This window comes from Trichosurus vulpecula, chromosome 6 (genome assembly GCF_011100635.1).
Source record: "Trichosurus vulpecula isolate mTriVul1 chromosome 6, mTriVul1.pri, whole genome shotgun sequence".
Lineage (NCBI taxonomy): Eukaryota > Metazoa > Chordata > Mammalia > Diprotodontia > Phalangeridae > Trichosurus > Trichosurus vulpecula.
Window position 1 is genome coordinate 148,376,929 of NC_050578.1, and position 24,896 is coordinate 148,401,824.

At 35.9% G+C, this 24,896-nt stretch overlaps 1 protein-coding gene across 1 annotated transcript in view; it reads right to left on the reverse strand.

Moving 5' to 3' along the window:
• Positions 1-24,896, reverse strand: part of ADGRL3 (adhesion G protein-coupled receptor L3) — a 373,586-nt gene that overhangs the window by 145,039 nt on the left and 203,651 nt on the right. Inside the window, exons 9-11 of the mRNA XM_036763952.1 lie at positions 24,361-24,483; positions 19,993-20,201; positions 19,154-19,330 (exon numbers count right to left, since the gene is read on the reverse strand). Coding sequence (XP_036619847.1) covers positions 19,154-19,330; positions 19,993-20,201; positions 24,361-24,483 — 509 coding nt within the window. The remainder of the gene's footprint in view (positions 1-19,153; positions 19,331-19,992; positions 20,202-24,360; positions 24,484-24,896) is intronic.

Genomic DNA, 24,896 nt, shown 5'->3' on the forward strand with positions numbered 1-24,896 from the left:
AGAATGCTATAAATTTAGAATTTAACTAGGAGGGAAAATAATGGAGACAGTGGGAGGGATAGAAAGCTAACCTAATGAGAACCACACCTGCCCAAATTTAGGCAGAGAAGCCTTTCAAATGAAAAAAAAAATCATGCCAAGCATAATTCTTTTCTAAAGAATTACAGTGTTAGTAGGGGGAAGAACTACAGGAGATATAATATACAATACATTTACCCCACAAAAATTGATTCAGTGCTTCACAAAAATCAGTGGAAATGTAATTAAAGTTGGCTTGAAACTAACGCTGTCACTGACAAAAGAAATGGTTCCCAAAGTGTACAAGGGAAACGGTGAACTACTAAGGATTTCTACAAGAGGGTACTGAATAATTTGCATTTTGGTCCCCTAAGTCTAACAATTTGATGAGCAGCATGAAAATTGAGTAAGTTAAATGGATAGAGAAAGAGTACAATGTAGTAGAAAGAGCACTACCTGTAGATTCAGAAGACTTGGCCAAGAAATCAGGCAACGGCCCTAACTAGCTAGGTGGCATTGGTAAGTCACACAACCCCTCCAAGAAAAGGGCAAAAGGCTATAGATCCAGCACTTTGAAGGTCATCTTCTTGAAGGTCACACATGGTTTAAAAGACAGAAGCAGCATTCAAACCTAGGCTCTCTGGTCTCAACTCCAATGTGCTTTCTACCGTCCCCAAGTTCAAATGAGGTTACTGCACAGGAACAAATGCTCATCTGAAAAACTAGAATGCTAGTAATATTAACACTACCTTGCTCATATAGTTATCATTAGAAAGGCAATTTTAAAATAATAAAGTGCTAGATAAGAGAAAGAGATCTGTAAACGGAATATGCCAAAAATATAGGAGTTAAAGGTACTTTATTAAATAAGTATATTCTTATATATTTTTAGGAAGTGCCACCAAAGTATGCTGTTTGTTTCACAGGAGGAAGGAATGACTGAAATAGGATATGGAATAGGCACCAGATTTGGAACAAGAAATCCCAGGTTCGTATCATAATCCTACCTGCATGACATTGGGCAAGTACCTTTACCTCTTGTGGATTTTAATTTACTTATCTATCAAATGAAGGGGTTGGATTAGATTATGTCTAAAGTCTTTTTCCTGGTCTGGATACTATTATCATTCCAAAGTGTCTACAACTTATTAATTCCCTCTATGTAAAATTTTGACTAAGCAGTCACATCCCTGTGAAACTGAACTTGAGATATCTCAGCAGTTTATATTTGCAACATTCATTCATTCAAACTCTGGGCTACTATTGGTATACTTATAAGTTCATTATGTTTTATAATTCCAGTTCTCTTTAGGTATGATCTATAATTGAGAAATCAAAGATAACAACGTGAGAGAAGCCATTTTTTTTCCTTTTCTAAACCAAATAAAACTTTAATGTTACTATAAATTATCATAAATGTTGGAAGGAAAATGGCAACATGGGATAGTGGACTAAGGGCTGGCCATGGAGTCAGGAAGGTCAGAGTCCATAGTAGTTATATGATTGCCTGTAGACAAGTCGGCCTCTCAGTGCCCCTGCAGACAATCTCTAAAATTGGAGATGAGCTGCTGATTTGTATTGGTGCTACACTATTATGAAATTATAGGTCCAGACCAAAACAAAGCAAAACAAAAGCCTCATCCATTTAAGAAATTTGGGTTGTACTGTGATTTTATCTTTTAAGGGACCTCTCCCCTCTCTTGAGAAATTCCTTATGTCAAAGCTCAGCAATTCTTCTTTAAGTAACTGTCCTACACAGTTATCTAGGGGCAGTGAGAGGTTAAGTCACTGTACAACCATTATATATCATAGGCGGGACTTGTACCCAGATCTTCTTGAAACTTGGAGATTAGCTCTCTATCCACTACTCCATGCAGCCTCTGACATATGAGGAATCACAGGAAATGAAATGGCCTTTAAGGCAAACATGAAAGCAAAAGGCATTTTTAGACATTTAAAAAGTACCTTATTCAAAAGAAAAAAAAAAGAAACAGACAATTAATGTTATATGAAAATGAAAACTTCTGAAGAAATAAACTAGATGAAGTTAGGGTAAGAATGGAAAATATTGCTTCAGAAAAAAAATTCTGCATCAGATATCTGAGAATGGTCTGATATCCAAGATAAATATGGAATTAACACATACATAAAAGCAAGTGCCACTCCCCAATAGATAAGTGTTCAAAGGATATGGAAAAAAAAACTCTGAAAAGAAAAATTACAAGTTTTTAACAACCACATGAAATCTTGTTCTGCAGAATTCCTCCTCCCAAAAGCCAGGGTAAAGATATGACTCCTCACACCTCATCCTATTAAAATATGTTTTTAAAAAATAAAATAAATGTGTATACAAAAATAAGAGAATTGTAAATTAATATGGTTTCTGAGGATTCACCCCATATCATGTAAATTGGCACAAGTAACAAAAAAAGAAAAAGATGGCACTGGTCAAAATCGAAAGGGCTGCAGAAAGACAGGGACACTAATATATTATTGTTGGCGCTCTTAACAGGTCAAACCCTTCTGTAAAGCAATTTGGAATTATTCAAAATAAAAAGATTAAATGTGAATACCCCTCAACTTGGAGATTTCACTGTTAGGCATTTATTTAATCTTCAAGGAAATAAAGAAATGTCCTATCTATAACATTCATTGTGTCATTTTTGTGGGTGCTCATCACTTGGAGGAATAGGTAAACAAGTTATGGTGCATGAATACAATATTATCTTATTGCCGCGTAAGAAAGGATGTGCAGGAAGAATTTGGGGGGGGGGGCGGGTGGATGAAAATGAAATGATATAGAACAAAGTAAGCAAAACTGGGAAAACAATATATACAGTGACTAAAATGTCAACGGAAAGAATCATAATATAAAGTTGACTAGCTATTATAATGACCAAAACTTGTCCCCAGAGAAAAGCTGAGAAAAATGTACCTCCCTCCTTTCATTGCAGAGGTAGGAGACTGTGTTTATGGAATAATGAATATACCATCAGTATGAGTGGGTTTTGGTGAACTTTTTCCCTTTTCTTTTTTTTTTTTTTTTTTTTCTGAGAATCTTGGATTCTTTTTTTTTTTTTCTTTTTTTAAAGCAATTTATTTATTTAATATATTTGGTTTTCAGCATTGATTTTCACAACATTTTGAATTACAAATTTTCTCCCCATTTCTACCCTCCCCCCCAATCCAAGATGGCTTATATTCTGGTTGCCCTGTTCCCCAGTCAGCCTCCCCTCTATCACCCCCCTCCCCTCTCATCCCCTTTTCCCTTCCCTTCTTGTAGAGAAAGATACATTTCTACGCCCCATTGCCTGTGTATCTTATTTTTTAGTTGCATACAAAAACTTTTTTGGTTTTTGAACATCTGATTTTAAAACTTTGAGTTCCAAATTCTCTTCCCTCTTCCCTTCCCACCCACCCTCCCTAAGAAGTTGAGCAATTCAACCTAGTCCACACATGTATTATTATGTATAACCCTTCCACAATACTCATGTTGTGAAAGGCTAACTACATTTTGCTCCTTCCCAACCCATCCCACTTTATTGAATTTTCTCCCTTGACCCTGTCCCCTTTCCAAAGTGTTTGTTTTGATTACCTCCACCCCCATCTGCCCTCCCCTCCATCATCCCCCCCCCCCTGCCGCCTTTTACTTAATTTTTTTTTTATCTTCCTCCCTCTTCTTTCCTGTGGGGTAAGATACCCAACTGAGTATGTATGGTATTCCCCCTCAGGCCAAATCTGATGAGAGCAAGGTTCACTCATTCCCCCCTCACCTGCCCTCTCCCCTCCTCCCATAGAACTGCTTCCTCTTGCCACCTTTATGCGAGATAATCCACCCCATTCTATCTCTCCCTATCTCCCTCTCTCAGTATGTTACTCTCTCATCCCTTAATTTCATTTTATTTCTTTTAGATATCTTCCCTTCATCTTCAACTCACCCTGTGTCTGCTCTCTCTCTTTTACATATATATATATATATAAACACATATATATATATACACACATACATACTCATACATACATATACACATAGATATATACATACACATTCACTTATATATATACATAAACATATATATATACACATACATACATATATATATATATATATATATATATATATATATATATATATATATATATATATATGCATATTCCCTTCAACTACCCTAATACTGAGGTCTCATGAATCATACTCATCATCTTTCCATGTAGGAATGTAAACAAAACAGTTCAACTTTAGTAAGTCCCTTGCAATTTCCGTTTCTTGATTACCTTTTCATGCTTCTCTTGATTCTTGTGTTTGAAAGTCAAATTTTCTATTCAGTTCTGGTCTTTTCACTGAGAAAGCTTGAAAGTCCTCTATTTTATTGAAACTCCATATTTTGCCTTGGAACATGATACTCAGTTTTGCTGGGTAGGTGATTCTAGGTTTTAATCCTAGCTCCATTGACCTCCGGAATATCGCATTCCAAGCCCTTCGATCTCTTAATGTAGAAGCTGCCAGATCTTGGGTTATTCTGATTGGGTTTCCACAATACTCAAATTGTTCCTTTCTGGCTGCTTGCAGTATTTTCTCCTTGATCTGGGAGCTCTGGAATTTGGCAACAATATTCCTAGGAGATTTCTTTTTGGGATCTATTTGAGGAGGCGATCGATGGATTCTTTCAATTTCTATTTTGCCCTGTGGCTCTAGAATATCAGGGCAGTTCTCCTTGATAATTTCCTGAAAGATGGTATCTAGGCTCTTTTTTTGATCATGGCTTTCAGGTAGTCCAATAATTTTTAAATTATCTCTCCTGGCTCTATTTTCCAGGTCAGTGGTTTTTCCAAGGAGATATTTCACATTGTCTTCCATTTTTTCATTCCTCTGGTTCTGTTTTATAATATCTTGATTTCTCATAAAGTCACTAGCTTCCACTTGCTCCAATCTAATTTTTAAAGTAGTATTTTCTTCAGTGGTCTTTTGGACCTCCTTTTCCATTTGGCTAATTCTGCCTTTCAAGGCATTCTTCTCCTCATTGGCTTTTTGGAGCTCTTTTGCCATTTGAGTTAGTCTGTTTTTTAAGGTGTTGTTTTCTTCAGTGTATTTTTCAGTATTTTTTTGGGTCTCCTTTAGCAAGTCATTGACTTGTTTTTCATGGTTTTCTCGCATCCTTCTCATTTCTCTTCCCAATTTTTCCTCTACTTCTCTAACTTGCTTTTCCAACTCCTTTTTGAGTTCTTCTATGGCCTGGGGCCAGTTCATGTTTTTCTTGGAGGCTTTGGTTGTAGGCTCTATGACTTTGTTGTCTTCTTTAGGCTGTATGTTTTGGTCTTCTTTGTCACCAAAGAAAGAATGCAAAGTCTGAGACTGAATCTTGGTGCGTTTTCGCTGCCTGGCCATATTCCCAACCAACTAACTTGACCCTTGAGTTTTTCAGTGGGGTATGACTGCTTGTAGACTAACGAGTTCTATGTTCTACGTTTGGGGGGGAGGTGCCAGCTCTGTCAGAGCCGCACTCCTCCTTCCCCAAGGACCTCCAGTCCAGACTGGGCTTAGATCTTCGGCAGGCTGTGCACTCCTGCTCTGATCCGCCACTTAATTCCTCCCACCAGGTGGGCCTGGAGCCGGAAGTAACAACAGCTGTAGCTGCCCCACCTCCGCTGCCCCCGGGGCTGGAAGCCGAACCGCGAACTCCTTCTACTCCCGCAGTTTTTCCCACTAACCTTCTCCGCAGTCTTTGGTGTTTGTGGGTTGAGAAGTCTCGTAGCCGCCGCAGCTCACATATTCAGGGCGCTAGGGCCCCCTCCACCCGGCCTCTGCTCCGGACGGTCCACACCGCTCAGGCTGGGCTCTGCTCCACTCCGTTCCCAGCTCCCAGCTCCGTGTGGAATAGACCTCACCCAGAGACCATCCAGGCTGTCCTGGGCTGGAGCCCTGCTTCCCCCTGCTGTTCTGTGGGTTCTGCCGTTCTAGAATTGGTTCAGAGCCATTTTTTATAGGTTTTTGGAGGGACTCGGGTACGGAGCTCACTCTAGTCCGTGCTTACCAGCCGCCATCTTGGCTCCGCCCCCTTCCCTTTTCTTTTAAAATCATTGTTACAAGGAGAGGGGGAGGCATCTATCCAGAAATGAATGTAATACCAAAAAAAAAAAAAATGGTATCCCTGACTACCCGTCATTATTTCTACTTGTATAGGTGAAAGAGAACTGGATTGGTAAGCCAGTCAATAAGGAATTATTAAGTTCCTATTACATGCCAAGCATTGCATTAAGCTCTAGGGATACAAAGAAAGGCAAAAGATGGTCTGTGATCTCATGGAGCTCACACTCTAATAGGGGAAACAACATGCAAGTAATATATACAAGCAAGTCATATCCTGGACAAATTGGAAATAATCAACAAAAGGAAGGCACTAGAATTAAGAGGATTAGAGAAAAGCTTAATGCAAAAGATAGGTTTTTAGCTGGAATTTGAAGGAAGCCAAAAAGCAAGGGGGCAGAAATAGGGAGGTTTTTGGGTTTGGAAGACCTGAGTTTTATTCCCAGTTTTAATAGTTACTAGACGTGTGTTCTGTCAACCTCTCTAAACTTCAGTTTCCTGATTGGTAACTTCTAAAATCCATTTTAAAAAAAAATCTAAGATTCTACTTAATTTAGGATTTAACATACCTTAATTTAGAATTTCCAATATACTTTAACTCTTTCCTTCATATTGGAATCTTTGAGAAATATTTATGCTTTTCTTAGATAGTTCTATTATTTTTGCTACTTTTAGGCTTGAGACTTCCATGGTAAATAATTCAATTGATTTCATTCAAATCAATGCATTCCCTCAAAATATTAAGGATTTCAAAGGTAAACAGCAATGAGCTGGGTCTAGAGATACAAAGATGAAGAAATAGCAAAGGTCCAGAGCCAGACAATCAAAGTGGATCACAATTTAATGGGGACTAGGAAATGTACAAACCTATGTGCATGCACACACACACACACACACACACACACACACACACACATATAAAGGTAAGGAAAAGATACAGAAAAACTCAACTTTAGGTATGAAAGACTTTTCATTTTTCTCACTGTTGTAATTAGAACTTTTCTGTCCTTTTAAGCTGTTGTTCTTTCTGGGTTTAGTCATGGGAGTAAAGCTCTTCTTTGTGCTTGTATTCTGTATGGTTCAAACTGAAGTAAGAGAAAATGTGGCCATCTAGTCCCACTCCCTTTTCATTTTTATCCCGAAAAAAGTTGGCATCATTTTACTGGCTGATATGAGTCCATTCTCCTCCAATGCATTCCTTCTAAGTCTCCAGCTCAGGTTGTTTAGCCCACAATAGAATGAGTCTGCTCCCCTCTGCTTCTTCGAGGATTAGCGACAGTTAGCCAAACTGGCTTCTCCTGACAGCAATTGCCTTTTCAAAGGACTAAAGCCTCTTTTGAACAATTTCAAACATTTTTTACATGAAAACCAGAACAAAGCAACAGTTATTGAACATTCAGAGCAGTAGCTTTTGTGCCCCACAGAAGACGAGACAGAAAAAAAAAGAATGAGTTTTAAAAGACTAGACACAAAGTTAGAGAGCTGTGATTGAATCTTCAGTTGCCCTCTGGGAAATTTCTCTCTCCTTTACGGGATCCTCTTCTTTTTTCCTACCCCACTAATGTAAGCAATTTACCACGCTCTGTGCTGTCCTCTCTTGTTTCTTTCCATTCTCACTCTCCCCTTTCTGATCAACTCCCACACTTCCACATGCTACCTCAACACAGATGATTCTCAACTACTCTATGTCTCACTGAATCAGAGAAACTCAGAGTTTTGAAGTTGCCCAGGAGTCCCCTAGTTTCCAATCCATACTTGAGTAAAAATCCTCTTTGCAATATACCCGACCTGGTTAAGTGGTTAACCAGGCTCTATATCAAGATTTCCAGGGATGGGTAACTCACATCAGGAGGGAGCCCATTTTGCTGTTGGACAGCTCTAGCAGTTTGAAACATTTTATTTATGCAGTATAAAAACCTGCTTCTCTTCTTATTGCTTCTAGTTCTTCCCCAAAGGCCAAGGAAAGCAAGTGTGAAGCCTCTCCCATATTAGAAACCTTCAAATCCTTGAAGTCATCTGTTGTGCCTTCCTTCTTTAGGCTGTATGTTCTGATTTCCTTCAAATTAATGGCATGATTTTAAGTCCTCTCCCTATTCTGGTCATCCTCCCATAACGGGTACCTACATGCTAAAGCCTTTCTAGAAGGTGCACAAAATAAGTATCTATAATATACTCTAGATGTTCTCTGACTGTAGCAGAACTATTACATATAAAATGTCACCAAAACAGGAAAGCTATCATTGAATCTGAGAGATAATACACTAGATCGAAGAGATATCAAAACTAGGTGTCCTTCACTCCGAGTCATGCAGAGATGAAGTGTTCAAATCAAATATCTCCAGATCTCCTTGACTCTAATCACACCATTACAAATAAAATTCAAGCCTCCCTGGGCTATTTTTTCACTTTAGCTCATCAGCAGCAAAGCATCCATAGGTTGTGGAGTACAATGGATAAGGACCAGAGGAGGGAACAGATTCCTCTGCAACAGAGATTGATTCATGAGGAGTTTTGATCCACAAGTGACATTCCACACTTGTCAGAGAAAATTCTCAGGATACCCCAGTATGATGAGTTCACAAATGAATACAGGGATGAATTTTAATTTTCTTTACCAACCCATGTATATCCTCGGCACCAGGAATTGGACCTGATTCAGAAGCACAGGTGCTAAAAATCTAACTTGAAACTAGAGGCATATGGATATGAAGATACATATTGTTAAGACAATCCTCAGGGGTATCTGATTTATATGTCAAGAGTCCTGGGTAAAGGACATGCTAGACTGTGCCCTCTACCTTGATTCTGTCCAGCTCCTAAGACCATAACCTACTACAAAGAACTTGCTCTCATCCAGGTTCTCATATGCCTGGTAGGTTCCTAGATCATAGAATTTAGAACAAGAAGGGACCTCATCTAATACAATACCCTCAGCAGCAGAAACTTTCTTATTCCTGCATTACTTTTCATTTTAAATCTTCAATCCCTTTCAAATTCCTTTTCATTTGATGATGTATCATGAAACTCCTTTCTAGCTCTAAAATGTTGTTATTCTATTGACATTTAATATAGGCTTGTCAATTTAGATGTAGGTCTGTACTAATTTTCACCTAGACTGTTGAAACAGCCTAATGAGTGATATCCTTCCGTTCAGATTTTCCCTGTTCCAATTTGTCCTTCACACCCATTGACTGACATTCCCTGAACACAGGTGTGATCACTTCATTCTCTAGTGCACAAATCTTTAGTGACATCTCAATGGGAAAAAACAATACAAACATGTTAAGCTGACATTCCAAACTCTTTACCATCTAGCTCAAATATGTACTTCCAGCTTTTTTTTCTGCATTAATCACTTTCATGTATTTTAAGTTCCAGACAACTGGGACCTCCCACTACTGCTTGCTCCTGTCTAGCTCCTTCATCTCTTCATGCAATTTAAACATGGCATCCTTTATTTCTAGAATGGATACTCCCCTCTCCAATCTGAGCTTATTAAAATCCTCCTCCCATAAAGCTCAGGTCAAGTGCTACCTACTTGAGAAAGTCTTCCACTTAGATGTGATCCTTTAATCCATGAATCTCTCATGCCACTATGTGATCTCTCTCCTGGCCTTAATCATTTCCTTTTTTTGTGAGGGGGCAAGGCAGAGCAATTGGGATTAAGTGACGTGCCCAAGGTCACACAGTTAGTGGCAAGTGTCTGAGGCTGGATTTGAACTCAGGTCCTCCTCACTCCAGGGCTGGTGCTCTACTCACTGTGCCACCTAGCTGCCCCTGAACTTAATCATTTTCTAACTTGTATCATGACCTCATGTGGTAAAACAATGAAAAATCAAAACAATGACAACAGGTTTAGTGAAGGCATGGCAAGACATCCAATATGGTTAGATTATATTGAGAGCATTCAAGGGTAAAATTGTAAACAGCAAAACACAGATGAAAAAGGGAAAAGATCTGCCAAGATTACCATACAAACTGTTTCCAACCAATGATGGAGCCACCCATTTGGACACTAGCATCGCATAAAAAATTAAAATATGTTTAAAGAAAACAAAAGGGGAAAGTGATTAGACTAGACTAAATTTATCCACAGAATATTCATACCAGATATGACACAATTTTGAGGACATTCAGGGATTGATTTTTCAAAAGATCTGAAAGAGGGCAAAATAACAAACATCTGGGGGAAAAGAACTATGGATATTATTACTACTAAAAAAGATGATTGAGAAAACATCACTAGCTACTGAATCATGTGCCTACTGTCCTATGTGTATTAAATATAACATATGATTGTGCACATATCTTATCTTCCCTACTAGGCTATAAGCTACTTGAAGGTGGAGACCACTTCCTATTTACTCTTACATCAGTACCCAGTACAAGGCCTGGCAAAAGAGCTTAATAAATGGGTGTTAACTATTGTTGAATTTCTGAAGTTTAAGTAAAAAGTAATTAATCATGAGCTTCACAAAAACAGCTATTAATATCCCATCTGTAAATAATATTCTACTGGATAGAGTACTTTTAATTTCATTCTTCCAAAGAGGCCTTTTCTAGTCCTAAAACATAAAAGTTATAGAAAAATGCCCTAGAGAGAATAAACATTTCCAAAAAATTAGAGGTTTTTTTTGTTTATAGTACAATGAATAGTTATTATTGGCACTTCTATGAACTCAGGCTGCAGAAACTCTCCACAGATGTTTCTAAGTAATAATTCCTGTTCATAGACTTCCAAATTCAACTGAGCTTTCATCTATCTGTTCTCACACAAAAGATGCAAATATTGGACAGATGTTAGTGCATCTTTAAAAAAGTGTTTTCTAATAAATTTCTCAACTTTTCATCGTAGATGAAGCATTTTTGGTTGCTGCTCATTTATTTTGTTTAACAATATTTTCGTAGAGTGCTTTCTCATATGAACATTCACTTTAAGACAGTACAACAATGCTTCTTATTTTATGGTCTTGAAACAGGTTAGGGCAAAATTATCATTTTCATTGTTAACTTGTCAGAAAATTATGAAAATAGCCCATTTTATTGGGTACTTTGTATGATATATTAAGCATACTGAAAGTTAGCAGTTTGATAACCAGTGATTAAGCATGGCAATTTTATACATGTCATGGGATTTCAGTGGTCATTATTCCTATAGTTTTCTTAACAAGGTATTATTTTTGCTACTTTTCTGAGCAGATGTGTCATCATATTTTAGTCAGCAGCTGAATCTAGTTCTCTTTTAATTGCTATTTGTAGGAATTAATCAGTGTAGATTTTTTAGTTGAGAATTTCTAGATTAACATTTGCTGGCATTTGTAACCATAAAAATTCATGATGATGTGTAACATCTCACCTGAAAAAGCTCATCTGGGGAATGAAACAAACCAACATGTCTTCCTGTATTTATTTATAAAATTCCTTTGAGTTTTCCCAGCACGAAAGAAATGATAAGTCATTTTCCAACTTCTGAATAACATAAATTAGAGCCAACACATCTTAAAAAGTGTGGATTGCCTGGATAAGGCTTTTTGATGGGGAGGGTTTGGGAAAGAGAAGAAAATAATTAGAAAGGTGGCAATACAGAAATGGGGAAGAATAAAGATACACTGAATTCTTTTAGGTGCACTGAAATTTAGGAATCCATCTATAGCAAATATACAATGGATTAGGCAAATTAAGGTGGCTCTGGGATCATTTAATTCTCATATACTCAGTGTATTAAAAACAAAATCTTTCTTCTCCATTGAGCAGTCTTCCTTGTTCAACTAGGAATTGATCCCACAAACTCCCTGTCGAAAAACCTTAGATAAATCACTACTTGTCTGGTCAGTAATTGGTATTTTCCCCCACTTGAGACAGAGATATATAGCTACACTGATTAAGAAACCAGACGGCTATCAATCACAGAAGGAATGAGCCAGAGCTTTACCTCACTATTGTAATAATTAAAATATAATCCATAACTCATGGGACTTCTAAAGAATTCTCTTTATACAATACCACATAACCTCACTTTGCTTCTAAGAACACATACATTTGTAGCCTTAAGTGGCTGTAATTAAAACTCCATAATTTTCTAATGGGTTTTATGGGGTTAAAAGCAGCACTATCCACATCAATCTTTGCTCGGCAGCAATAAGTGATTACACAGAATTGAGGGGAATATATTCCACTACAGAAAGGCAGAATAGCTTAATATTTTAAACATTCCCCTTTAAAAACTGAAGTCCTTCAGTTTAGTTATGACTTCATCAGTAAATCAGGAAGACCAAATAAGAAAATATCCTTTAGGAATGTACTAATTCACAAGGAAGGAAAATTAGACTTCTGCTTGGCCTGAAAAGATAGAAGTGGAAGAGGGAAATTTGGTTTTGATATATAGGAAAAATAAACAAATAAAGAGTTACCCAAAAGAAGAATGGGCTATCTCTCTGATGTTCTGGATACCCCCTCACTGGAGCTATTGAAGTAGACACTGGTCAGGTATGTCACAGGGATTAGTGTTCAAGTCCATACTGAACTAAATAGCATCTGAAATTCATTTCAGCTCTAACGATTCAGGAAAGAACTGACCAGTGTGATAGTCATGCTTTGAAAAACCCTGGTATAGAATAGCTAATGATTTCTACATTGAAAAGACAGGTTGGATAGCTCAAATTTTAGCCTGCATTTTTCCCACTGGTATTTCTTTGTGAACTGAAAAGTATTTCAGATTAAAGCCCAAATTTCCAAAAGTCAGTCCTTTCATGTATAACCTATCATTTTCTGGGGGAAAGAGAACTTTTTTTCCCCTCTTATCTCTGACAAGTGGTAACGTGAAGAAACAATATATTCCCTTTCTGAACCTGATGGAATCAGACACCAATCTTCAGCTTGAATTCAAATCCTTAATACTTTATTGACACAAAATGTTTTTAAGTCATAAGAAGTGCTATTATTAGCTAGTTAAGTAGAGTTTTCTATTGAAATTATAAAGTTAAGTTAGAATATCACTGTTCTATGAGACAGATTGAAAATTCAATTGCTAAAGTAAGAGGTAGATAGGTTTAGTACAAAGTATTAAGCAACACAAATCACCATAGATGAAGGATATCCATTCTGAATCATTTGTTAACAGGATCTGAGCTTTTTCATGACAAGTAATCAGGATAATTCATAATCATTTTGCCTGAAGGATCAGCCTTCTTACATAAACTATTTTTTCATACTTAAAATGAAATACAGAAAATTTTAAGCCATTTTTTTGGTCAAAGATACTTCTTTTAGTCTTTCTCAATTAACAAAATTAAGACTGTTCCTAGTCCTCTCAATGAAATTTATCTGAGTGTAATAAGACATTATAGATTTGATATTAATATTCCCATAAAATAAAGTCACTTGGGTGGCTCTGCCTTATTATAAGGTGAACATCTAGTGCAATTCAATTCAATAAACAGTTATTAAGCACTTACTGTGCTAAGTCCTAGGAATACAAATTCTAAGAAGAGGCAGCCCCTGTCCTCCAGGAGTTTATAATCTGATGAGGGAAGACAATGCACAAGGAAGTGGGGTGGAGAGAAGGAGAACAGGAGAAGTGTGTCTCTAAGGAGTCAGAGCTTCTGATAGAAAATGGACTTACTAGGAAGGCTGGGAGCCTTCTGTGAAGGAGGGCTTTGGGAGGAGTTTAGTGCTCTGCCCTTTACTCCTCCAATCACAGGGGAGAGGCAACTGTGGGTGAGTTGGGTGCTGAGCACCAAAACCTGAGTCAATGCTTGCAATGCAGTTACAAATATTTAATGAACTTATCATTTTAGTCGTTTAGATACAGATTTCAGAATAGAACAAAAGGGAGAACTCTTTTTTGGCCTTAGAATTTTCTTTAACTATAGTGAAACCTGACCGAATTCAAGTGAATAGAAGTTTGAGACAGATATATGGTGGACAGCATTTAATGAAAAGAAGAAAAAAAAGAAATTAAATTGCATATGATAAGGGACATCATGGAAACAGGACCTCACATAGTGTTAGAATGTTTCAGTACATACTAATAATCACAACTGGTTTCTAACCTTAATATAATAATGGATCTGAGATCTCATTTGTCAGTATTAATGTTCTATCCTTACTAGTATAGTGCATGGCACGAGGCCTTGTTATCCCACCAGATTCTCAGCCAAGTCTTTCCATAAATCCTCCATATACATTCCAGTAAAAGTATGGCAGATATGCACTTCATTTTTAATATTTCAAAAGTAGGAGTGTAGCACTCAGATTGCCTTCTTGTTTTCCTTTACTCTCACTTTTCTGGCCATACATGTCTCTGGTTAAGTCTTTTACATCATTTCTTACGAGCACATCATCTCTAACAATATGTTGCAGTTTTCTTCTACCCATTATGCATATTTGATCTACTTCAAAAGACATCTGCCATTAGATTTATTCTGAGAATGTGGAATTCCACAATTTTTATTCATAAAAAACTACCAGGAATATCATGGTATTAAAAAAATAAGTCTTTGCAGCAGCAAGCCCCTTGGGATCAATGAAAAAATATGGAGAATAGTAGGGGCTCCCCGACTGGAAGAGAACAAATTCTGTCCTGATTACTGAAAAAAGGAAGAAAATGCCATCTTCAAGCCATAGGACCGTGAGTTTGACCACTTCCTAGCAACATTCTAGAGGAAGAGGCACCATATTATGACCTGTAGGCTAAATGTATCACCCATGAGCTAAGAATGATTTTTTTACATTTTAAATAATGTTGTATTGTATTTTAAAATGTAAAAAAAGACAAACATTCTTACTAGCAGTCCCTATAAAAAAAGCAGGCCAGATTTGACCCTTTTGCTAGAATTTACTAACCCATCAAGACCACAGTATCACATAAATGGTTAGTGAAAAATCCAAAAAGAGAGTTATGATCACAAAAATTCAATAAGGCTTCATCAAGAACAGTCACTCCAGACTAAATTCGTTTCTTATTTTTCAAGGTTGGAAATGATAAACATAACATGTAGATCTAATTTACCTAGAATTTAGCAAAACCTTTGACAAGATATCTCATGCCACCTCTTATAGACATGAAGATGGGCTAGACTAGCACCGAATTAGATGGATTCAGAATTACCAAAAGGGAAGAGATAAATCTCAATTAGCGTGAATAAGAAATCTCCTAAAGTGGTTGCATTATTGAAATTTGCACTGTATATTTCCAATTGGGTTAGGACCAGCTGCCATATCTTATGGGCTGGGTGCTACAGTGGATAGAGCACTGGGCCTAGAGTCAGGAGGCCTTATCTTTATGAGTTTGAATCTGGCCTCAGAAACTTACTAGCTGTGTGATCCTGGGCAAGTAACTTGCCCAGTTTCCTCATCTATAAAATCAGCTGGAGAAGGAAATAGCAAACTATTCCAGTATTTTTGCCAAGAAAATCCCAAATGGGGTCATGAAGAATCAGGCACAACTGAAATGACTCAACAATAACTACCCTATATTTCACATAATTATAACTATATAATAGAATTTTGATATGGAGATCCATTATTCCTACTCATTGAGACATAGCTGTAGTCAAAAAAAGTTACAGGGCAGTATGGAAGAAGCTCTCCTGCAGAAGGCTGCAGATGTTGTTATAGTTTTCAATGATTTGGATATAGGTATCATATATATATATATATATATATATATATAGGTAATACCTATATTTGGATATAGGTATTTGGATATAGGATATAGGTGGACATGCTTAGGAAATCTGCTGATGAGGTAAAGCTAGGGGGCATGTGTAACAGGTTGGATGAGAGAGGCAGAAGCCTAAAAGATCTTCCCAAGTTAGATTGCTGCCCATATCTACTAAAAATACTTAATAAGGACACAAATAAAATATTCTTCTAGGATTAAAAAAACCCACATAGACAGACACACAACCTCACAAATATAAGATGGAGAAGTCATGACTATAGATTTCATCTAGAAAAGATTGGGGATAGAAGGGGAGCTTAGAGGCCAAAAGTTAACATGGGGTAACAGTGTTAGAGCCAAAAAAAAAAGGAGAGAGAGAGAACATGATTTTAGTTTGAAGTAAGTGAATCATGGAGTCCAGAACTAGGAAGGTGATATGGTCTGTCCCGGTCACATCACACCTACAGTTTAGTTCTGGGTGTTATCTTTTAGGAAAGACATTGATAATCTATAGCATATTCAGAGGAGAATAATGGAAAAAGGGCAGTAAAAGTTCTCCAATTTACACAATATGAGTAACAGTTGACATAACTGTAGATGTTTAAGTCTAGAGAAATGAATATTTTTGAGGTCAAATCAACAAGCAGTTATTGAATGATTACTATGTTCCAGGCACAGAGAATACAAATACAAGCAAAACAGACAGACGGTTCAAGAATGCTTACATTCTAATGGGGGAAAACAAAATATAAATGGGAGTTAAAAAGGAGGGGTAAGGGTAAGGTAGGATGGGAAGAAGAAGAGTTCTAGAAGTCAGTTGTACATCTAGGTGAAGAATGAAGGCATGAACATAGTTGGCTTGACCACTCCTTCAAAATGAGAGTTCCTGGAAGAGACTATATAATTATTCTGAAGTATTTAAGGGGCTAGCACATGGAAGAAGGATTAGTCTTGCTTCTGCTTGGCACCAGCAGTGAAACTAAGGTCAAAGAGCAGAAGCTACCAAGATACTTGACGTAAGAAAAAATATCCTAACAATTAGAGCTATCAGAAGGAGAATGGACTGCCCACAAGGATCCTCCTCACTGAAGGTCTTTAAGGAGTGGCTAGATTGTTTGGGATATTGTAGAGGAAATTCTTGTTCCCCTGAGGATTAGCTTTGATGGCCTTACAATCCCTTCCAACTTTGCAGTTCTGTGATTCCAGGATTCCTGAATTTTTTCATCAGTAAAATAAAAGATTGGACTAGATGATCTAGGGGCTTTCCCATCTTTTATGTTTTATGTAGAATTCTAATAATAGATTGTATTTTTAGTTTGGCAAAAATAAAACAGACATGTAACACGTCCTGGAAATTTACAGGATATATGAAACAAGCATGTTATTAGAAAAAGGTGTCCTTTTAATAATTTAAGAAAAAACAATATTTTGAAAATGCTTCTAGAATCTTATTTAACTTACATAATTTTCTCACTTGTATTTTTTTTTTGCTAAAACAAGTGATTCCCATAAAATATGTCAAACTTTGGTCTAGAGTAAAAGAATATAATATTTAAAAAGAAGTAGGGATCCACCTATAAGTTTAGAGGTATAATAACCCAGTGATTGATATTCCCTAAATACTAATACCCTAGGAAAGAACTACCCTTTTTGAAAATAAAAAGTTTTCTGGCGGAAGTGAGATATAGACCAACATTTACAACATATTCCATAACAAATTCAAAATGGATACATGACCTGAACTTTAAAAAAATATGTCCTAAAAAAATGTGTAGAGATACAGGTCATATAAATTTAATTGATATGAGTAAAAGGTTAATTCTTATCCACATGAAGAAACTAAATGTAAAAGATAAAATAGATTATTTTGATTATAGGAAATTGAAATTTTGTCAAATCAATTATGGGGCAGCTAGGTGGCACAGTGAGTAGAGCACTGGACCTGGAATCAGGAAGACCTGAGTTCAAATCCAGCCTCAGACACTTATTAGCTGTGTGACCTTGGGCAAGTCACTTAACCACAATTGCCTTGTCTTCTCCCCTCAAAAAAAAAATCAAATATCAATCACAGGGGTCTGCTACCCAAGATTTATAGTCGACAAAAAATTTTAAGACCAAAAGCTATTCCTGAATAGAGGGTAAGAACAAACAAGTCTCAAAAAAGAATTGTAAACTATTTACTATCCTATTTTAAAAAGTTCCAAATCAATGAGTAAGTGAAACACAAATCAAAACAACCCTGAGAGTTCACCCAAACCTCATAAAATTGGCAAAGATGACAAAAGACAGAAATAAGCAACACTGGAGGGATTTTGGAAAGATGGGTCACTAAATTGCTGATGGAGCTGTGAATTGGTACAACTACTCTTGAAAATAATTTAAAATTATGCAAGGAAAATGACAACAATTACTATACTCTGATAACTGGGAGGGATCCAGATGGAAATGGAATTGATACATAAAGAAAATATATCAATAAAAATCCACTGAAAAAGGAAAGTTTCTTTAAAAGAATCTTTGATATTGCTCTAAAATCTTAACTAATGGATGTCATTTCATTCTCATTTTGTTTTATAACAAATGATTCTAGTAAAATAAATCAAACTTTAGAAGTTAAAGAATGACATATTTAAAAAGAAATAGAGATGCAACAGCAAAATTACAAGATTAAGCCTGATATTCTGTAAAATTGATGTTATCATCAGGAACAAAATACTGATGAGCAAAATGATAGAACAATTCCATTGAACAAAAACAACTTGCCTTTTATAATACACAAACTGTATAAATTTTAAGTAAAAATAATTTAAATTATATAACAGTGGCATTCAAAATACTTTTACCACCCATAATTTCTGCCAAACGGTCTATAGTCTTATTCATTCAAAAAAACTAAAATACTACTATTTTATCTTATAGACCTAAGGATCCTTTAGATAAACAAAAATATAGTTGGATGGTTTAGGGAAGAAATCACCAAAATTGATAATAAGTGTAGAGAACCTCTTTACGTAAAGATTATAAAAGTAGGGGCATTCATCCTGGAAAACAAAATGCTTGAGAAGCAGAGAGAAGCAGCTTTCCTCAATGTCAGTTTTCTAATTCACGAAGAGATCAGTTCTATTATGAAGAGAACAAGACAGGGCTATTCAAAGAATCAGCAGAAGAATACTGGTTAGGCAACTGTAAGAAATTCCTGAACAGACTAGTGGGAAAAAGTAGATCACACACTTATACATTCCTGATTCCTCTCTAGTAAAACAAAATCAAGGATAGTATGTACTCTTGTATTGTGATTAAGATGAAGTCTCTTAAGATGCACTGGATTAGATGGCATTACAATTTTCTCTCTAGCCCTAACATTCTATTGTTTTGTAGTATCTTACCTTAACTTCCACATGTGCCATCAATACAGCAAAGTTGGTTAGGTGATTACAAGAGCATGTAGTATGCGTCTTATTTGTTGTCAGGAGGCGACAGCCCTGTGTTGACCAATAGCCTGTCATTGTGCGCTTGGAGTAGCTCCAGAATGAACAGTTAGGGTTGAAATTTTCCTCAGATTGCTATAAGGAAGAAATTTTCAAAGCAAATAACTTTTAAATGATATAAATTAAGAGGACATATTCCAAATCCAACTTTTTACCCTAATGATTCTAGTTTTGTTTGAAGTATTTTTTAGTGGCATTCATCCAGTCCAAGATAAATGGGATCATTTATTTTTCTAATACCAGATTAGTTCTATGTTATTGATTCATTACAGCTGCAAACAAATTTTAATTCCTTAGTACCATGTGCACTCATTTATGTGTAAGGTGGAGAATTGCTCTCAGCAATTAACTTTGGTATTAATACCACATGGTCATGAGAAATTTATCTTCTTTTTCTGAACTCCTTCCATATATAATATTCATAAGAGTTATAATAAAATAATTTTCTAAACAATTTTCCATATTTTAGGGTTTTTTTTACTTTAAAAAATTACTATTCAAATTAATGCCCAATGTATATTCTGATACAAAATGTAAAAGAAACATGTTCTCCCCAAAATGAACACCCTAAGGGGAAAAAATTCAGCAGCATTATCCATAGCTACTGAATTTGTGAAAGAGTATAGAATAAGAGAAATTTAAAAGCAAATTGAATTTTTAAATTAGTTTTGTAAAGGAAATAAAAAACGTGAATAACCTGCATAAGCAAAATAAATTTACATGTGCTATTATCTTACCTTGATATGCTTAACAGTAAACACTACTGGATCAGCCAAATAAACTTTATTACTGAACTCTTTGTTTATTGCTGCTGTAATAACAGGGGAATTGACGATGACAGAATGATTGGTGGACATGGCCTCTGTTCCCAACTTCATACTGGCATTCTCCGTGGACAAATAAGGACCCAAGTTGTTATACAGGACAAAAGCCACTCTGATCTCTCCTAAAATAAATGTGAATTTGAATCAAAGGTTGGGTTCAAATGTTGATTAATCTATTTGATCTAATTAGTTCCTCTAGGTTTAATTATATTATAATCATCTTTAATTTTATCGGTTTTTTTGCAACTAAAACAAACTTTAAAAGGCTTCAATTTACTTAAAGTTCAGTTATTTCTCTATTTTGAAATTTTCAGCTTTTAACAATCACTTTTGCCAAACCTCTTTAGGACATCTGTGCAAGGGAAGATAATAGATATCTTAATAGTAAAGGAAAAATAAACTGGTATCACAAAATGTTTTACTGCCAATGACTCCTTTCTTAATGCCCATTTAATCTACTAAAATTACTCAGTCCAAAGTCACCTACAAACATAAGATCACAGAGTTAGAGCTAGAAGAAGGCTTAGAGGTCATCTAGTCCAATCTTTTCATTTTACGTACGAGGAGGAGTTCCAGGGATGTTAAATGATTTACCCAGTATCAGAGTTCGTAATTGACAGACATGAACTTTGAACATTAATCCTGTAGGTCCAAATCCAGCTACTGACAATGTCCAGGACACACTTTGGTTTGTACTACATTGCCTCACCGGCAATATAAGGCATGTGGAAATAGTAATGAGTCTTACTTCCCTGATAAGTCACTATTTAAGAAAGAAACTATCCCCAGGTACGCAAATTGCTTAAAAATGTATAGTACATGTTGGCATCTTGGGAGAAAAATGAATACTAGTTGCACTTGTAACGGAGCCTAAGACAAATAATCTATCTGAAATAATTACTTAATTTGAAATACAGAGTCCTTCCTCTCTTATAACACAATGCATGTTGAATATTTGTTGAATTAAACTTCCAATGTTGTGAAACAGACCACACTGTACATTGGGACTAGAATATGTCCAATGAACAGGTAAAGACATTAAAAAAATCAGTTCAATTTAACAATCATCAATTCCCTACATATTCATGCTCCATATAGCCAGGTATGCTGGCTATTTACCCTTTCTGTCTTTCCCACATGCTTATCAGGCAGTTTTAAATCATCAAAGCAACAAAAAGCAAAGTGGTTAAATGGAAGCCCTGTCTATATGGCATATCACCACATCCAGAATTCACACCCTTGGACTTGGAGTTGGGAAGTTGAGGGTTCAAATCCTGCCTCTACAGTGTGACTCTAGGCAAGTAACTTAAACTCTCTGACTCAGTTTCCTCATTTGTAAAATGGAGTCCCTTCTAGCACTAAATCTATAAGTTATGATTCTTTTTGAGAGAGAAATTAGCTTTAGTTTTTAATTCCATTCTGGAGATAGAGTACAGGTTCTCCTAACTGAAAAAATGGGACAGTTTAGCCAAGATATTTTAGATGCTCAAACTCATTTTTTTAAAACAGCCTTTCACACTCCAAATTATAATACAGGTTGGGTCCAAAGACAATGCTATAGTTGCTTTTTAGTGGAGAAACCAATAAGTTGGAGTTCAACATTTGGAAAGTAAAGACAACAGAAACAATAATTTTGCGGGGAAGTTGGTTAGCATTTAAACATTAAAATATTGCATAAAATTCTGATAAGACTTTTGTTTTGAAAGAATTTGTGGTCAAAGAAAACTTTTTTTTTCCCAAATGAAGCAAAATAGTTTTTATTTTAAATATGCCCTATAGTAAATAAGACAGGTTTTGTTAGTTCTGTGGATATCCAAAATCAATACAAATAAAAAGCAAACGGGAGCAAGAAACAGAAATAGTTTACATGATGGAAAAAGTGATGGACAAGGGATTCTGAGGACCTTGACTCAAATTCCAAAAGCACCACACAACCAATATGATGTTGAGCAAATCACTTCATCTCTCAACGCCTCAATTTTCCTATCTACAAAATGAGATCTTTGGCTGAGATGATCTGAGATTACAGGGACATAGATCTAAGAGAGGGAAGAGATCTCAGAGGCCTTTCATTTTATAAAACAGGGAACTGAAGCCCAGAGACATGAAGTCAGAGGTCCAACATCATCACTTAGGGAGCAAGCATCATAGGTAGGATTTGAATTCAAGTCCTCTGACTTCAAAGTCAATGTTCTTTCCCCTGTACCCAGACCTGTTAGCTTCCCTCCAATCCTAAATCCTTACTCCTACAGACTGATCAAGTTATGAAATCATTCAAACACTCTAGCCAAATTCATAGCAATTCTTTACATTGGTAAAATCTTAAAGTTCACATCATGTACAAATTACCCTAGTTCTTTTCCTCTAAGCTTTTAAATCATTTTAAAAAATGGTTTCTTGTTTTGTAGGCTGCATAAGAAGGTCAGAAAATTTTAAGTGTCTCAGTTGCAAGAGTTGGGTAGACATAGGACAAAGCCCTAAGGTAAAGAGCTCAGCCCTTACTTCAGTACAGACATCACAGAACTGAGTGATTTATATATATCCTGCCTATTATACCTACAGGAAAAAGAAAATAGTTGGCTGCACATGAGTATTTTGGGTAGGGCTATCACTGTAACCTGAACAACAAAACACTGGGGGGAATATTATAATCTTTATTGTATATTAGTAATAATATTCCTTGGTAATGAAATTTTGCCTATATTCAATTTTATAGGTGACATCAATCATAGGCACATTACTCCTTCAATCTGTCAATCAGTAACCCTTTACTAAGCACTATGTGCTAGGTTTTATTATTAATACTCAGGATACAAAGAAAGGGAAAAATATAGTCCCTCCTCTCAAAGAGCTCACATAGAATAATAGGAGACACCACATAACAAACAATTATATACATACAGGATATCAATATCTATGTATAGAAACATACCTAGTAAGTATTGTTAGTCACCTTGGCTGAGATAATAAGTGGAAGAACACAAATATATAATTGTAACAAAATATGCTCAGAGAAGTATTTCCTACAAATAGAGATATCCTCAAATAATTATAAGCAAAAAAAGGAGGAAGAGGAGAAAGAAGAAAAGGAAGAAGAGAGGGGAGAGGAACAGTTATTTAGATTTCGTTATGGAACTAATCAAGTCCACTGCATATTCCCACAAAATATGATCAATCCGTTACTCAATAAGCATTTATTAAGCACCTTAAAAGTAACACATTAAAAAAAAATAGTTATTATGAGACACCATTTAATCAAGCACTAAATCTTGTTGAATAGATTAAAAACTGTATCTAACCAAAAAGGCCTGGAATAAGTAAAAAGAGTTTCATAGAGGAGGCAAGGTTTGAAAAGGATGGTAGGGTAAAGAGTTAGAGGGGTTGGGCCAGGATGTACAGGGATATGGGGAGTACATGCTGTGCTCAGATGACCTTCTTGCCCTCTGCCCTGCTGTGTCCTATTTATTTTCCTCTTTTGGAATGGACTTTCAAAAATCATGCATGGCCCAGGACTCGGGGCAGTCAATCTACTACTCAGCCCTGGACCTGTTGCCTTGGTATTGAGTTGCCCTGATTAATTGGTAAGTTAGTGCAAACCTATGGAGTCTATTTTATATAGTTGTCCCCAGACCAGGACATGATTTCACATCCCATCCAGCTGTCTACCTGAAGGAATTTTGCATCTTCTCTGTTGTTACCACAGTGTTAGCCTCCCTTTCCTGCTCTTGGAATAGTAATTAAAACAACGTTACCATGGTTTCAGGAAAGGATATATCAATTGGTTGCTGTATGGATCAATTCATCATCTCTCTTCTTCCCCAAATCAAAATTCCCTTCCCTCATCACCCCTTTCTTATTTTTTTAAGGCGGCCAAACAATATATTTGGAACTTTTAAAAAAATTTACAATTAAAGCAAAAGGACTAATTTTTTGAATCTTCAGCAGTGTTGTTTCCTTTCACTAGAATATGTTACCTGAGGGAACTGACTGACTCACTTTAATTGTATCACAGTTTCTCATACAGAGTAAGTGCTTGATAAATCCTTTTTTACTTCATTCATCCATCAATTCATTCACTTAATCAATCATTCATTCATTCACAGGACAGTGAGAATACTGGCTTGACTGAGATAGTAGTTAAGTTTTGGAGAGTAGTGGGAAAGTAAGGGAGAAAAAGGTAGCCAGACTATAGAAGTAGGTTAAGTAAGGAATAAATGAATTAACTCATGATGATGAGAAAATTAATTCCAAATGTCCTAAAAAAATAAAAAGCTAACCTACCATTTCGGCCATTTTGTTTCAGGGTATTTGCAGAAAGCTGAATAGTACTTCCATGGCCCATGTTTTCTGGAAATTTTAGATCTTCTAAATTCCCTTCTGTACTCAGCCTTGCAACTTCCAATTCTGTTAACAACAGGAAAGCATCAGGACAAGCTCAGTAGACACTGAGAAATATTATTTTTTAAAATTACCTTAAAGAAATATTTGCTGAAATCTCTAAAATACTTTTAAGACACAAAGAAAAGAATTATGAAAATTTGTACATTATATTATACATTATACAAAATTTGTCAAACTCTCTGATGACTTTTATTTATTTACAATGTACTTGCCCTCATTCACACTCAAATATAATTTTTGGAAAAGCAATAAAAGTCTGTGATGTCAGACAAATATATAATGGTAACAAGAATTCATGAGCATCAATGATAAAACATACTCTGGAAATAAAAATAAAACAAAAGTGCATTTTTTGCCACTCTCTAGAAAAATAGTCTAAAAATATTTCTGTCTGAGAAATGAGTAAAAAAAAAACA